The sequence below is a fragment of the Osmia bicornis genome, chromosome 8, assembly GCF_907164935.1.
Source record: "Osmia bicornis bicornis chromosome 8, iOsmBic2.1, whole genome shotgun sequence".
Taxonomy (NCBI): domain Eukaryota; kingdom Metazoa; phylum Arthropoda; class Insecta; order Hymenoptera; family Megachilidae; genus Osmia; species Osmia bicornis.
The window spans coordinates 3,721,230-3,737,211 of record NC_060223.1 but is presented as its reverse complement, the minus strand read 5'-3'; the positions used below and the strand labels follow the sequence as shown (position 1 = coordinate 3,737,211).

Below are 15,982 nucleotides of genomic sequence, written 5' to 3'. Positions count from 1 at the left end.
CAAAGCTAAATGAGTGCCGTGTTAATAACGTTTTTCAAAACACTGACCTTGAAAACATATTTCATGGAATAATTACCATCTTGTTTCAACCATTATTTTTCGAACTTATTCTTGTTTCAATCAACATTTTTTAATTGTTATTACCCTTTTAATATCGGGTGCGCTATAATATCGAGTCACACTTATGACGCCATTTACAATTCAAATTTATCAAATTTGGGTGATACATTTAATAAGGTTGAATTCTGAGTTGAATTCTAATTACAATTTGCCCAGTCAAAGATCGTTGAATGCCAGGTTTCGTTATTTGATCTACAATTCATGCAATGGCTAAAGTAAATACCGAATTTCAATTAGATGATTTTTTTTTCGTTGAAACATTTACTAATGTAATTGTAAGGTTTTTCTGATTAAAACAAGACCAAACACGAAAGGGGATGAAAAAGGAGAAAAATCTTCAGATCACTTTTACGTATTAAACAGGTGAAAGAAAATCACTCGTTATATAAGCAAATATACTTGAAATTATATCTTGTTTGGTCTTATTTTAATTCGAAGGACCTTACATTGATCAAAGTTTCATTTAAGAAAAATAAAAAAGTTTTATTGTATAATCTATATTATCTCAGCAATGTATTTATCTTTCTTCCTTCGATTCCCGGACCTCTTTCTCCTTCACCCTCTGCTTTTTTCAAAGTTCCTCAACATTCAAATACTCGACTCGAACTATTTTTTAATTGTAAGAACCGAAAAGACATCTCCACTTCGTAACTGCCCGATATCGGTCCTGATTTTCGGCTAGTTATCCAACCTTTCCTGTGCTGACACTTACGCCATCATAGCCTATGAAAATAATATACCTTTACTTCTCCGCCCTCTGCAAATGAAGACTAGGATGCTTGAAAAATTATCCACTTCTACAGCCTCATCCGTGGCAATGTAACAAGAGTCTACCGTGTCCACCGAGTTTCGTCAAAATCGAGGAGGGGCATTTCGGTATGTTTCCTTATGAGATAAGGCGAAGCTGTAAATTAAATTGGGTAAAGGATCGATCACCCTCGCTTGGTTCCCTTTCAGTTACCTTTCGACGCATAGTCCTCCTTCAAAAAGACAAGGCTACCTTCGATTTGCCCCATAATGCAATCGAATTGAAGTAAATTTCCACTAACGCAAAATCTGCACCAGTGATCCCGATATAGAATCACTCTCACCGGCTCGATTATCAACGTTCCGCAATGACAGCGGAAGCAGATAAGGCATCGGTACCCTCCGCTCATACTGGCAACGCTATCAAACAATGATATTTTACACAATGTCGTCGGCTGAGCGAATCGACTGCGCTCGCGGCTCCCTCCGGCCCCATGCGGAAACTCCGCTGCGAATCATCCGGTACGCTATACCCGTAGCCCGGAAGTTGCATCCGTTATTAAACAATTTCGTTGCATTCAGTTGCATGCACGCGCTTTTTTTTCGGATCGACGATACCTGTGTATCGTTTCACCTGCATCGCTATGGCCTACGTACACTCGTTTCGTGTATGTTTCCTTTCACCTTTTCCACGCAACAACAATAGTGACGGTATTTTCATTTTGAGATACAACCGAACTACATCCTGTTGTACAACGGGTCATTCATGAATCGCGAAGTCTAATTGTTAAAGGTATGAAATAAGTACTGCTTCATTGCGTTTCAATTATCGCGGATGAAAGACATACATACATGAAACCGCGGATAATACCGAACGCTATATAAATACGATAAAATTTAATGAATGAAATTAACTATCGTTAATTTAACCATTGAGCAGCCGAGTTAGGTCAATCGAAACGTATAAAATGTATAATAAAAAAATATTAACCTAAAATTGAATGTATAATTATTAAACGACAGAGTTTCATATATTGGAAGATCATTGTTTAAGTGAGCCTAGTGGGGTTGAAAACCCGCTCTGCCGTTCCCAAGTTCACGGTTATACCGACGGTGTTCAAGGGTGCAATTGCGCTAAAATAACATCCACTTCCCAGCAGTCACAACCCTCCAAGTGTGAATATACAGGGTGTTACCTGTAACGTTACTCACGATTTTTCACCCACTTGTAGCCATCTGACAAAAAGAAGTTTAGAACAAGAATTGCAGGGTATGAAGTGCACAATATATATCAGTAAAAAAAATTTCGAAAACAGTTTGTTTTCATGGCGAAGTCGAGGTCACCTTGGGTTTTACAGATAGGACTATATATTTTTTTTGTTTACCATATTTAGAGGACATCGAGACAAATTCCAAACACATATTACATGATATTTTTACTAACAAGTGGAAATGTAAACATTATTTGACCCCGAGGAGCTTACTGAATGTAAACTCGTGATCAGAACATAAGCAAAATGCACTTTATTTAAAATCATTTCAATTCTCGCGAAATTAGAAAAAGAACACATTGTTGCAAACGATTACTTTGCACCAAATATTGGAAGTACGATCTTGTGTGGAAACAAAAGAAGACTAATGAAGGAACTGCAATGACGAAATAACAATTGCGACGAAGCAACATTCCGTGTTTACATTCAGTAATCTCTTCGGGGTCAAATAATGTTTACACTGTCAAGGTCACATACGACGAAAAGCTAAATATTTCACATTTCCATTTCTGTAAATCAAGTAATATGTTACTAAAAATATCATGTAATAGTATGTGTTTTGAATTCGTCTCGATGTCCTCTAAATATAGTAAACAAAAAAAAGTATGGTCTTATCTGTAAAACTCAAGGTGACCTAGACTTCGCCATGAAAACAAATTGTTTTTGAAATTTTTTTTATTGATATCTATTGTGCACTTCATACCCTGCAACTCTTGTTCTAAAGTTTTTTTTGTCAGATGGCTCCAAGTGGATGAAAAATCGTGAGTAACGTTACAGGCAACATCCAGTATTGGAAAAACAATTTTTTATAGAAACAATGTAAAAATTTAGAAAATTAAAGTAAATACGAAATTACATACATTAAAATTGTGCCTCTCTCCATGGTCCGTCGCGACGTCTGAGCAGATATTGTACGCTGCAGATTAACTAGATAAAGAATAAGCTCGCGTATGACTCAACTACAGTATTAAAACACTTGACAATTTCCTATCATTTTGATTACAATTTATTTAAAATTTTTTCCTTCCGATTTTTATTAACAAAATTACGTCAGTAAAAGGTTCATAAGCCAATACAACACGGTACATAAAACCTATATTAAAATTTAATGAATTGCAATCTTGAATGCAAGTTAGCGTATCTTCAATTAATAATTTTTTTCTTCCTGTTACTACGTTCGATTGTTTATTAAGTCAGTGTTGAAACGAAATATAATTCCCTAATATGCAGGGTGTTCAGACAAAGCAATTCAAGATTGATATGATATACGGGGCATACCATTATGATTACCAGAACCGTAGTAAATGGAAATCAAAAACTCAACTATTTCCGAGACATTATCATGTTTTTCTGTTATTATCATAATGACTAATTCTAACTGATTCTTAACAGACTGATTGCCGCTCGGATCACTTGTTATAAAGTGTGTGTGGAAACCGATTCAAGACATTTATCAACATTGAGGATGACATCGCATCCTATAGAGAAGCCAGTGAATCATCACGCATATAACATAAAGAAGTAATAGCTAATAATATCACGGAAACACTTGAGTTCTCGACGGATGTTCGCTATAATAGAAAAGAACGTATGGAAATCAGATACCCATTTTATTTTTGAACGTAGAAATTCTCAGAATAGTCATAAATCGAAAAATCCAACACAGAAATTTGGGAAATTTCATACCGAATATGCTGCATAAATATAAATATTATAGACTTTACAAAGTTTTCGTTTTTTCACTTTCTCTAATTAATGGCAAATTCAGATTGATATAAATCCGGCTAATAATACGAGACAGTGTTACTTTTGAGAAAAATAAGGTCACAAAACTAAAATAGAATATTAATAATCATAAATTAAACATAACAGAACGTCATATATAATAAGACAATCAGTTAAACGAAGCGTTCATTTTATTTTGCCCATAAGTGGTAGACATTCAACATGTACATCTTATTTGTTCATGTTTTCATTTTATTATTTAGTAATAAATTTAAGAATGTAGTTGCTGTGAGATTGGCTTTATTGATGAGAGTGAATGCTAGGGATAATGAATGTGAATGATGGAGTGCCTGAGAGAAGCGTTACTTTATTGTTTCTTATGTTGGTATGCGTGGTGAGAAAAAAAGATCCATGTGCGTAATTACAATAATATAATATGAATAAATCTTAAGCAAATTAAAAGATGTACGTGATCATTGATTGGAAAATCCCCACAGTTGTGATATGGGATTCTTTCATACTACTACCAATCAAGTATCTCTTACTTTCACCAATTTGTCATTTCACTATTTATTATTGCATATCATAATTAAAACACAAATACTTCAAATATCCGTTGGTATACTTAATACTCTGATTATTATAGTACAATTTAACGGTTTTGCTTTTTTAAAACTCACAAAATAAACCAAAGTTCTCACTTGAAGAAACACCCTTGAATGGCGGACCACGTAGAGAGCCCCAATTTTAAATCAGTTTTGTATTTCTTTTTCAAAATCTTACACTGTTCATTCGAAAATTATTCTTTCAATATATGAAACCCATTCATTTAAATAGTATACATTTAAGTTTAGGCTAATACCTTTGTATAGGTACCTTCATTTTATAAGTTTGGGTTACGAACGACTCAGACTCCGCTGTTCAAAGGTAAAACAAAACAATAATATCTATCCAATAATAATTGAATATTGGAAAGTATTTTACTTGTCGTAATGTACAATCATCGTTATAAGTGTCAATGCTGTGTACGTGTTAAAACCTTGGTATCTCATATCCGCAGTTTCTACTCCGTTATCAGAAAATTGTAGATATCCGTTATCGAATTGATAATTATTGTAAAATCAAGTTCAATTCTCTATAGTCTGTAGTTAGTTCTCCATTAAATCGCAACGCGTTGTGTCCGTGCCGTCGATTCACATTTTTGTTCAATATGACCTCATCACCTGGTACTTCCAACGCTGATGTCAAAGTGAAAGCCGAAACAGGGCATCGGTATAAGGGTGATTATTTAAAATACGGATTTTGGTATGTTGGACCCGAAAATAAACCGCGTCCCAAGTGTCTTCTATGCGACATAGAACTTGACAACTCAGATATGAGGGCAGCAAGACTGCAAGATCACTTTAATAAAGAACACGGTACAGACAGAAATACAATTCTAGAAGATTACTTTATAAATCTAAAGAATCAAAAAATGAAGCAAGTAGGAAATGATAATGTGTCGAATAATAATGTGTTGAATAAGAATGTGTCGAATAAGAATGTATCGAATAATCATGTGACGAAGAATACTGTGTTGAATCATGTTCACGTGGCGAATGATGAAGTTGCGAATTGCGAACGGCTAAATTGTAAAGTGGTTGAATTGATTGTGAAGAACATGCAACCAATAGACATGCATAGAGCAGTACAATATCTAATTTTACCTGCTTGCGAAGAAGTTAAACCTGTGTTACATTCCTCTTCAGGGGGTACAGTATCAAATGTATCCTTATCGCACAACAGTATTTCTGGCTACATAAAAAAGATACCTTCCGATATTCAGCAACAGTTGCTTCAAAAATTAGTTGGTAAAAAATTTTCACTTCTACTGGATATACATCACGGATGTCATTTGTTGAACTATGTACGATTTGTAGATGAAAATTCTATTTTAGAGCATTTTTTATCTTACATCGAATTAACACCAAAAGCTACTGAATCAGATATATATAATTCTATACTAGACATGTTCAGAATAAATGAATTAGAATTTCAACATTGTGTTTCAATATTCGTTGCTGGTATGGATAATGAGAAAATCATTTCGTTTGTTAAATACCTGCAGGAAAAATTACCTAATAAAACGGTCAAATGTTGGTATGCTCGGCACGCTTTGATAACACGAACAATTCCCGAATCTCTTAAAGATGTAATGAAGAGAGTACGTAAGATGATTAAATCCGTTATATTTAGTCCAATTGGGCGCCAAGTTAGCGAGGTTATTTGTCAGGTATTAGGGAGTCGTCATAAACCGCTGCTCTTTTGCACTAAGTACTGGATGTTCATAAACCAAGCACTTCACACAGTTTACGAACAAAGGGAGGCGTTATCATATAATTTTACTAGAATGAAACCTCGCTATGCTGCCCTGATAGGACACAAAGTGTGGTTGTCAAGATTTGCATACTTCGTTGATATTTCCCAACATGTGATCGACCTTATTGAAAGTATGCAGGGTGACGAATCATACATCTTTACGTCGATCGATAAAATGGAGGCATTCCGGAGAAAAATTAAAATATGGAAAGAAGAAGTTCAAAATAAAAACTTCAGTATGTTTCGACTCACAGCTAAGACCAATCCAGAATGTATTTCCGATTTGATTTTACAACATCTTTCTGCTATGGAGGATAAAGTACCGCAATTCTTCCCTATTGAAAACGCGAATAAATACAATTGGATTCGAAATCCCTTTGCTCTGAAAGATGAAGAGAGAAATTATCTACCGCTACGGAAACGAGAAATGTTGGTAAATTTGTCACATAATCGTGACCTGCAGCTAGAGTATAGAGAAAGGCACAACCTACTTAAATTTTGGATTCAGGCAAAAAACGCGTATCCAGAGTTAGCGGATGATGCCTTATCTATATTACTACAGTTTTCATCGAGTCACATGTTAGACGAAGGACGTTCTGCATTGCACGCCGTTACATTTTATAAAGAAGAACGATTACTTTCAGTTGAAGAGGAATTGCTGTTGCATTTGTCTACGATTCGACCTGAAATTCAGAGACGAATAGTTATCGATGATCAATCCACCAATTGATAGATATCGTATTCTTATAATTTCTTTCTTCCTTTTGTATTAGTGGATAAATATCGGTGAAAATTAAAAAAATACATGCTTTAAAAATGTGTAAACTTCATTTTGTGACCGGTGCACGTGAAGTGTATTCCCAATATGATTATTGGTAGAAAAGAAATTGAAATATTTAAACCTTTTGCTACGAACGGTCTCTACAGCGTAACGCTCACTGAACGAAGACAGTTATCAACGACTGAATTTACACCTTACCGTAACTAGAGTTGCTTAGACCATTTTTGGAGGGAAGAAACTTATCATGAAAAAGGGTTTTATGATTTCTTAACAAATGATATTAGAGAAAACACGTGAAAATCGAAAGCAGAAGTTCAGAAAGAGATACAGAGCGTGTAAGAGAGCGAGTGACTATAGTGGGCTATCGTATATCAGTGGCATTTTATGGAAAACAATTATAGTTGCCCGTAGCATATGAAAGGCATCGTATAGAGAACGACTATAATTGCCTGTCGTACCGAAATCGTTAATAAAAATATGAAATTATTATTAACGGTCCGCCAAACGAAGAATGAAAATTAAAAACAGCAGTAAGTGTCATTTTTTAAAATGACTTTCTTTTTTTTGCATGAGATGGATGTTTTTATGAAAACAAATGACAGTAAATGTGAGTAGAAGTGTTATCGCAATTAATCGACAAGATTATTGTATTTTTAGTAAATAAAAAACGAAAAATTGTTTTTCTCAGAAAATTAGTTTCAGCACTATAACCTTATTTAGTTCCACGCTTCGATTAACAGGCCTCATCTTTTCTTTTTACATTTTTAATTACTGGAATTAATAAATTGTTCAATGTCTATTTTTAGTCTTGCTCGTTACCGAATATTTCTCTGTTTATACAAATATTATATACATCTGAAATAACACTTACGTCATCTTTACGTCATAAATTTCGCCAATGTTCCTTTTATTTTAATCTAAAGCATATCGTTATTTGGGTAAATGTTCTTGTTGAGGAAGTTGAAAACTCAACGTTTTAATCGCTTTGATGACCGGTCGCCTCCGAGACGAGCGGTGTACATATTCTACTGACCTAGATTAATCAGATCGGCGAATTAGATTAGATTAAATTCGAGTTAATGTCGATAGAAACGATTATTTTATTTCGGCTATAAATGGAATGACAGATATTAAAATCCACAATTCGCCTTTACAATCTTCAGAAAATCTTTCGTCGCAAAATATCCACATTTTAATTGTTCATGTGTTTATTTTATTATTTAGTAATTAATTTAAGAATGTAGTTGTGATATGGGACTTTCTTTCATTCTGCTACCAATCAAGTATCTCTTACTTTTACCAACTTGTCATTTAACTATTTATTATTACATATGTAGCAGTCGAGAAAACAAACGGTGTTTCGTCTCGGGATCGTCTGTCAGACTCGTCAGTGGGGCTATACCGCGGTTCGAAACTGGTATTTATTCGGACCGCATGCCGGGCGAGCGCTTGCAAGAAACGGTTCGCCTCGCCGCCACCTAGCAGTCCCCGGCCCGAACTTAAGGCGTCCGGGGAGACGAAACCCCCTCCACTAAACACGATTGCGACACATATCATAATTAAAACGCAAATACTTCAAATCTCCTTTGGTATACCAATACTCTGATTATTATAGTATAATATTGATATACGGGCAAAAAATGTATATTATCTTATATCAACAGCACGATCAATATTCATGATCAAATAAAATGCCGAGAGACAAATAATTAATTCTTCGAACTCTTTGGATCAAAGGCATTCGTAACTCAATACGTAAACGTAAAGTGTTGAAATGTAGATAAGGGCTAATGAGACCGGCCCGCCTAGCATGAGGATTTTTGGACGATGTCACATCCTTACGAATATATACATTCTGTTTTTCATTTTACCTTTGTCCTGCTTCCCAATACCAATATATAACTTATCGGTTTTGCTTTTTTAAAACTCACAAAATAAATCAAAGTTTTCACTTGAAAAAGTATCCTTGGCTGGCGGACCATATAGAGAGCCCCAATTTTAATTTAGTTTTGTATTTCTTTTTCGAAATTTTACACTGTTCCTTCGAAAATTATTCTTTCAATATATGAAACCCTTTCATTTAAAAATTATATATTCAACCTTAAGTTAATACCCTTGTATACCGTCATTTTGTAAGTTTGGATTACGAATAACTCAGGCTCCGCTGTTCAAATTGTAACGTTCCGCTGACAACTTAGTTTAAGAATAAATCATGAAATTGAATTAAATAATGTTTAATCGATAATTAATGTATTATAATAAAACCTTGTAACGATAGATGGCGCGCACGCTTCTGCTAGTAATAATAGGAGGCTCGCGTTAGTAATAAGAATAGGGGAGCTTGCGTTAAAGAAAAGAGTTGGAAGGTAGGTACTGGCAGGGCGCAAATTGCCGTAGGCAAAAATTCAAGAAAAAAGTTAAAAATTCTTGGAAATTGCGTGCTGAGTCAGCGAAACTCAGGGTATAAATAGAGGCGTGCAAGCGGAGAAAAGTCAGTACGGTTTCGACTTAGGTCGAATCTCTAAGGAGATTTGAATATAGCAGCTCACTTAGATAGAGCAATAGCAGCAGAGAAACCCAAGTTGATTCTACAGGTTGGTTTCGACCACGCTCCAATAGAGCTAGCACTTTTGTGATAGAGCTACTGCTAAGAGGTAACTCAGCGCTAGTTTACCTAGGTAAACAATAACTGCAGGCTGATTCTATTTCTTTCTATCAGTAACGAATGCAGGTTTCCACGATAGTCCCCTGTGTGTCCTCTTACTTATGGTTCGCAACGTGTTACCCACGTGTCAGATCAAGGTTCACTATTAAGTTTAATGAGCTAGCGAGAAGCCGAGCTCCTTGAATGCGGCCCGACTGATACAGCTCTAGTGGTACTAGAAACCGATTAGCGGCCTGTAGATAAAAACTCTAATTGTGTCTGTCGAACCAGCACAAGACATTGGTCTTAATTATTTCCAATTGTTTGAATAACTGATTAATAAATCAAAGTATTATTAGATGTATCTTTAGAATAAGCCACGTTCAATAGTTATTAATTACTAATGAAACATTTTCTTTGTATTTTCATTTAGAGCGAACTCAATTGTAATATTAATCATATTATTTTCTTTTATATTTTCTCTCTAGGGCGAAATCTTTGTAACACTAATTATATTATTTTCCTTTATATTTCCTCTCTATGGCGGAATCTTTTGTTAAACTCTATTTGATTAGTACTTTGTTAATTAACTGATTCATTACTATTCAATTGTTAATAAATAAATAATAAAACGTATTAACGTTTGAATTTCACTTCTTAACCGCGCACCACACGGACCTACATCCCTTATAGAATACACGAGACGGTTTCTGAGGGAACCGCTCTCCCTCTGCGTCTGTGAAGTTAGCAGCTCATTTTCAAAAAACAAAACTTTTAGCAACAGTTCTATTTGCACCCTCAATAGTTCTACAGTTCCTGATATGTTTTAGAAATAGTTCCAGCAAAATACCTGAAAAAGTAGCATTTTGAAAATATCGGGTGCCAACTTCGCGTGGCACCGCATCATGCGAAAAATGTTATTTAAATCATCGTATTTTATAGTTTTCAAATAGTTCTACAGTTCCTGATAGGTTTTAGCAATAGTTCCGACCGCGAAATATTAAAAAAACAATGTCCAATCTCGAAACTGGCACCTCAAATTTCCATAAAAATGGCCAGAACATTTCTGTTTTTGATTTTACATCTTCGGGCCATAATAAATACCGATAAAACTCTTCGGGGTGCAAATGGAACTGTCATCAGAACTTTGGATTTTTCAAAAAATTTCACTTCCGGACTTGGGAACCTCAACTGTGGCAAGAGTCGCAGCAAGTATAAAACATGTATGCCTCCGACGCACAGTGGGAAAAAACGGCTTTTGGCGATCAAAATTCTGTAACTTCGGTTCTATTGGAAATATTTTAATGAAATTTTGGGAAGTTTTTGCCTACATTATGATACTTAAGTTGTATGAATATAAATCTTATTGAACTACAGGGTGTCAAGATATTCACGTATAAACTGTAGCGCGTTCAATATCCTTCACTTGTTAGACATATTTTATGTTATTTAACAAAAATTTGACTTAAAACTGTTGATAACTCTAAGAGAAATAGATATAATAATTAAAAAATGACAAGACATGTGTTATCATAATATATTTATTTATATTTCTTATGATCTATACCAAATCATTCAAGAAAACAGTTTTGACAATTATGCAAAAAGGTGCACCCGATTTTTTCAAATTCTGATAGAGAAAGGTTCACTCTTTCCTGCAGTAATAATTAAACATGTGGCAAGTTGTGGCATTTTTTTTAAATCAAGCTCAAAGTTGAGATTTTAGTTAAATGTAGGTGCTTTGTTTCAATCAGATCCTATTATTTATAAATAGTTGTTATATTGAACACCTTTATTAAACCGAAACAAAGTTTTGGATGACGAATATACACGTTGCAATGATTAATAATAATAGTTAATAAGGCAGTTAACTGGTTAATAATCGTATCTGTTACTGCTTTTCCATCTTCGCGCGCAGCGGCCAAGATGGATGTAATTTCATTCAATCGCCATTTTCTTGAAAAAGTGCCTAAAAGTGCACCCGATTTTTTCAGATTCTGATAGAGGAAGGTTCACTCTTTCCTGCAGTAATGATTAAACATGTGGCAAGTTGTGGCATTTTTTAAAAATCAAACTCAAAGTTGAGATTTTAGTTAAATGTACTTTGTTTCAATCAGATCCTATTATTTAAAAAGTTCTTAACATTTTAACTTACCTTATGCACTGAATAGAATCTATACTATCCTAGTAAACTTTATCATTATTTATTTGAATTGTATCTTTCCGAGTAAAATTCATTAGAATCGTACATTGAAGTTACGGGTAATATTATCAGCGTTTCGTTTTGACGAATTTCTACTGACTTTGAGTGCGAACCACGGCAAAACGGAAGCAAATATGAAAAAACGGATTACGCTACGTTAAACTATAGTTTATTCTCTATCGATGTATGTAATTAATTTTTCAATTTTCGAATCCACGAAAATCGAATTTTGATCGCCGAAAGCCGTTTTGTCCCACTGTGCGACGGTCCCTACTATGTTCATACGTCATCTTGTTATCATCTTTTTAATTCACTTTTTACGTAGTCCAGTCTTTTGTTTCTTTTAATTTACTTTTTTTTCCTACATCGGACGGATGTGTTTCGATATGCATATGCATTCTGGGAATACTCTAATAGTCTAATCGAACGCAAAAACGGTCTTTGATGTCTTTAAGATAGTCTATCTTTTGGAGACATAACTCAGATTGTTAATATATCAAATTCTTTCCTTGAAATCAACGAGGTCCCACGTTCCGAAAAATACGGATCATTTTCAAAAACAAAAAAATTCTGGCTACTTTAAGTTTCTAGTTCATCCCAAGTCCAAAAGTGAAATTTTTTGAAAAATTCAAAGTTCTGGTGACAGTCCCATTTGCACCCCGCACAGTTCTATCGAAAGTTATTATGGCCCGAAGACGTAAAATCAAACACAAAAAAGTTCTGCCATTTTAATGGAAATTTGAGGTGCCAGTTTCGAGATTAGACATTGTTTTTTAATATTTCGCGGTCGGAACTATTGCTAAAACCTATCAGGAACTGTAGTACTATTTAAAAACTATAAAATACGATGATTTAAATAACATTTTTCGCATGATGCGGTGTCACGCGAAATTGGCACCTGATATTTTCAAAATGCTATTTTTTCAGGTATTGCGCCAGAACTATTTCTGAAATCTCTCAGGAACTGTAGAACTATTGCGGGTGCAAATAGAACTGTTACTAAAAGTTTGGATTTCTGAAAATGAGGTACTAACTTCACAGACGCTCTCCCTCTACGCTAGTGCTGTAACAGAGTCTGAGTTCGCGACGATACAAAAGGTTAAACAAAACAATAATATGTATCAAGAATGATTCTTATAGGAAAGTATTTTACCCGTCGTAATACTTGATATACAATCATCGTTAAAAGTGTTAATTCTGCGTACGTGTTAAAACCTTGTTATCTCATATTCGCATTTCTACTGCGTTATCAGAAAATTGTAGATATCCGTTATCGAATTGATAATTATTGTAAAATCAAGTTGAATTATCTATAGTCTGCAGTTAGTTTTCCATTAAATCGCAACGCGTTGAGTCCGTGCCGTTGATTCACAGTTTTGTTCAATATGGACCCATCACCTGGTACTTCCAACGCTGATACCAAAGTGAAAGCCGACGTAGTGCGTCTGTATAAGGATATTTATTTCAAATACGGATTTTCGTATGTTGGACCCAAAAATAAACCGCGTCCTAAATGTCTTGTATGCCAGGAAGAACTTGACAACGAAAGTATGAAGGCAAGAACACTGAAAGATCACTGTAATCGAAAACACCGTGACGTAATTCTACAGAATCACTTTACACAACTAGAGAATCAAAAAATAAAACAAGGAGGAAGTTGTAATGTGTCGAATGATACAGTGGCGGATGATAAAGTTGCGAATTACGAACAGAATAACCATAAGAACAAGCAACCAACAGCCATGCATAGAGCAGTACCATATCCGATTTTACCTGCCCGCGAAGAAGTGAAATCTGTGTCACGTTCCTATTCAAAGGGTACAGTATCGCATGTACCCCCATCGCATATTAGCAGTGGTTCTGACTCCATGAAAACGATGATTTCCGTTATTCGGCAACAGTTAAAGAAAAAATTATGTGGTGCAAAAGTTTCACTTCTACTGGATATACATCACGAATGCCATTTGATGAGCTATGTAAGATTTGTAGATGGAGATTCTATTGTTGAGCATTTTTTATCTTACATCGACTTAACAACAAGACGTACTGAATCAGATATATGTAACTCTATACCACCCATGTTGGAACAATTTGGATTACAATTTCAAAATTGTGTTTCAATATTCGTTGCTAGTATGGATGAAAATAAAAATGTATCGTTCGTTGAATACCTGCAGAAAATGTTACCTAATAAAACAATCAAATGTTGGTATGCTCGGCACGTTTTGATAACATGAACGATTACCAAACCTCTGCAAGATGTAATGAATACAGTAGATACGATGATTCAGTCCGTTATATTCAGTCCAATTGGGCACAAAATTAGCGAGTTTATGTGTCAGGTAATGGAGAGTCGTCACAAAGCGCTGCTCTTTTGCTCTAAGTATTGGATGTTCAGAAGCGAAGCGCTCCGCAAATTTTACAATCAAAAGTGGCAGTTATTACATATTTTTACTATAACGAGACCTGACTTCGCTGACAAGATTAGAGACCAAGTGTGGTGGTCAAAATTTGCATACTTCGTTGATATTTCGCAACATATGATCGACCTTATTGAAAGTATGCAGGGTGACGAATCATACATTTTTACGTCGATGGATAAAATGAAGGCATTCTTGGATAAAATTAAAATATGGAAGAGAAAAGTTACAGATAAAAACTTCAATATGTTTCAACTCACATTTCAGACCAATCCAGAATATATTTCTCCTTTAATTTTACAACATCTTTCTGCTATGGAGAATGCACTACCGCGATGCTTTCCTCTTAACAACGCGAATAGATACAATTGGATCCGAAATCCCTTCGACTTCAATATTGCAGATATAAATCATCTAGATGAAGCGAAACAAAAAATGTTGGAAAATTTGTCAGATGATCATACCTTGAAGCAAAATTATAACGAAAAGGGCAAACTGGTTAAATTTTGGAGTATGACAAAAGGCAAATATCCAGAGTTAGCGGATGATGCCTTATCTATATTACTGCAGTTTTCATCGAGTCGCATGTTAGACGAAGGACGTTCTGCATTTCACGCCGTTACATTTTATAGAGAAAAACAATTACTTTCAGTTCGAGACAGATTGCTGTGGCATTTCTCTACTATTCGACCTCAAAATTCAGAGACGAATAGATATTGATGATCGATCCACCAATTGATAGATATCGTATACTTACAATTTCTTCCTTCCTTTTGTATTAATGCATAAATATAGAAAACAACTATAGTTGCCCGTAATATATGAAAGGCATCGTATAGAGAGCGACTATAATCGCCTGTCATAGCGAAATGGTTAATAAAAGTAAGAAATTTTTATCAACGATCCGCCAACCGAAGAATGGAAATTAAAAACAGTTGTAAGTGCCATTTTTTTAAAACATTTTCCTTTTTTCTGCATGAAGAGGATGTTTATATGAAAACCAATGACAGTAAATATGGGTAGAAGTGTTGTCGCAATTAATCGACAAGGTTATTGTATTTTTAGCAAATAAAAAACGAAAAATTGTTTTTCTCAGAAAATTAGTTTCGGCACTTATAACCTTCTTTATTTTCACGTTTCAATTAACGGGCCTCATCTATTTTTTTTTTCATTTTTAATTACTGGGGTTAATAAATTGTTCAATGTCTATTTTTAGTTTTTGCTCGTTACCGAGTATTTCTCTGTTTAAACAAATATTGTACACATTTGAAATATACTTATGTTACTTTTACGTTAATGTTCCTTTATTTTAATCTAAAGCATATTGTTATTTGGTTAAATATTCTTATTATGGAAGTTGAAAACTTAATATTTAGTCTCTTTGATGACCGGTTGCCTCAAGACGAGCTTGTGAATTTTACTGACCTGCATTAATCAGATCGGAGAATTAGATTAGATTAAGTTCAGGTTAATGTCGATCGAAACGTTTATTTTATTTCGGCTATAAGTGGAATGACAGATAATAAATCCACAATTCGCCTTTGCAATCTTTAGAAAATCTTTTATCGCAAAATATGGACATTTTAATTGTTCATGTGGTTATTTTATTATTCAGTAGTAAATTTAAACATGTAGTAGTAATATGAGACTCTTTGATGCTCCTGCCAACCAAGTATCTCTTATTTTTACCAACTTCTCATTGTACTATATATT

At 34.5% G+C, this 15,982-nt stretch overlaps 2 protein-coding genes across 2 annotated transcripts in view; one reads left to right on the top strand and one right to left on the bottom strand.

Annotated features, from left to right (window-relative positions):
* The window catches only part of LOC114879405 (protein rhomboid), a 500,898-nt gene that overhangs the window by 412,176 nt on the left and 72,740 nt on the right, over window positions 1-15,982 (bottom strand). The window lies entirely within an intron of this gene.
* LOC114875756 (zinc finger BED domain-containing protein 5-like) lies at window positions 4,805-10,221 on the top strand. The gene is made up of 2 exons (XM_046286802.1): window positions 4,805-7,532; window positions 8,340-10,221. The coding sequence occupies exon 1, from the start codon at window positions 5,074-5,076 to the stop codon at window positions 6,949-6,951; it is 1,878 nt and encodes a 625-aa protein (XP_046142758.1). The 5' UTR covers window positions 4,805-5,073; the 3' UTR covers window positions 6,952-7,532; window positions 8,340-10,221.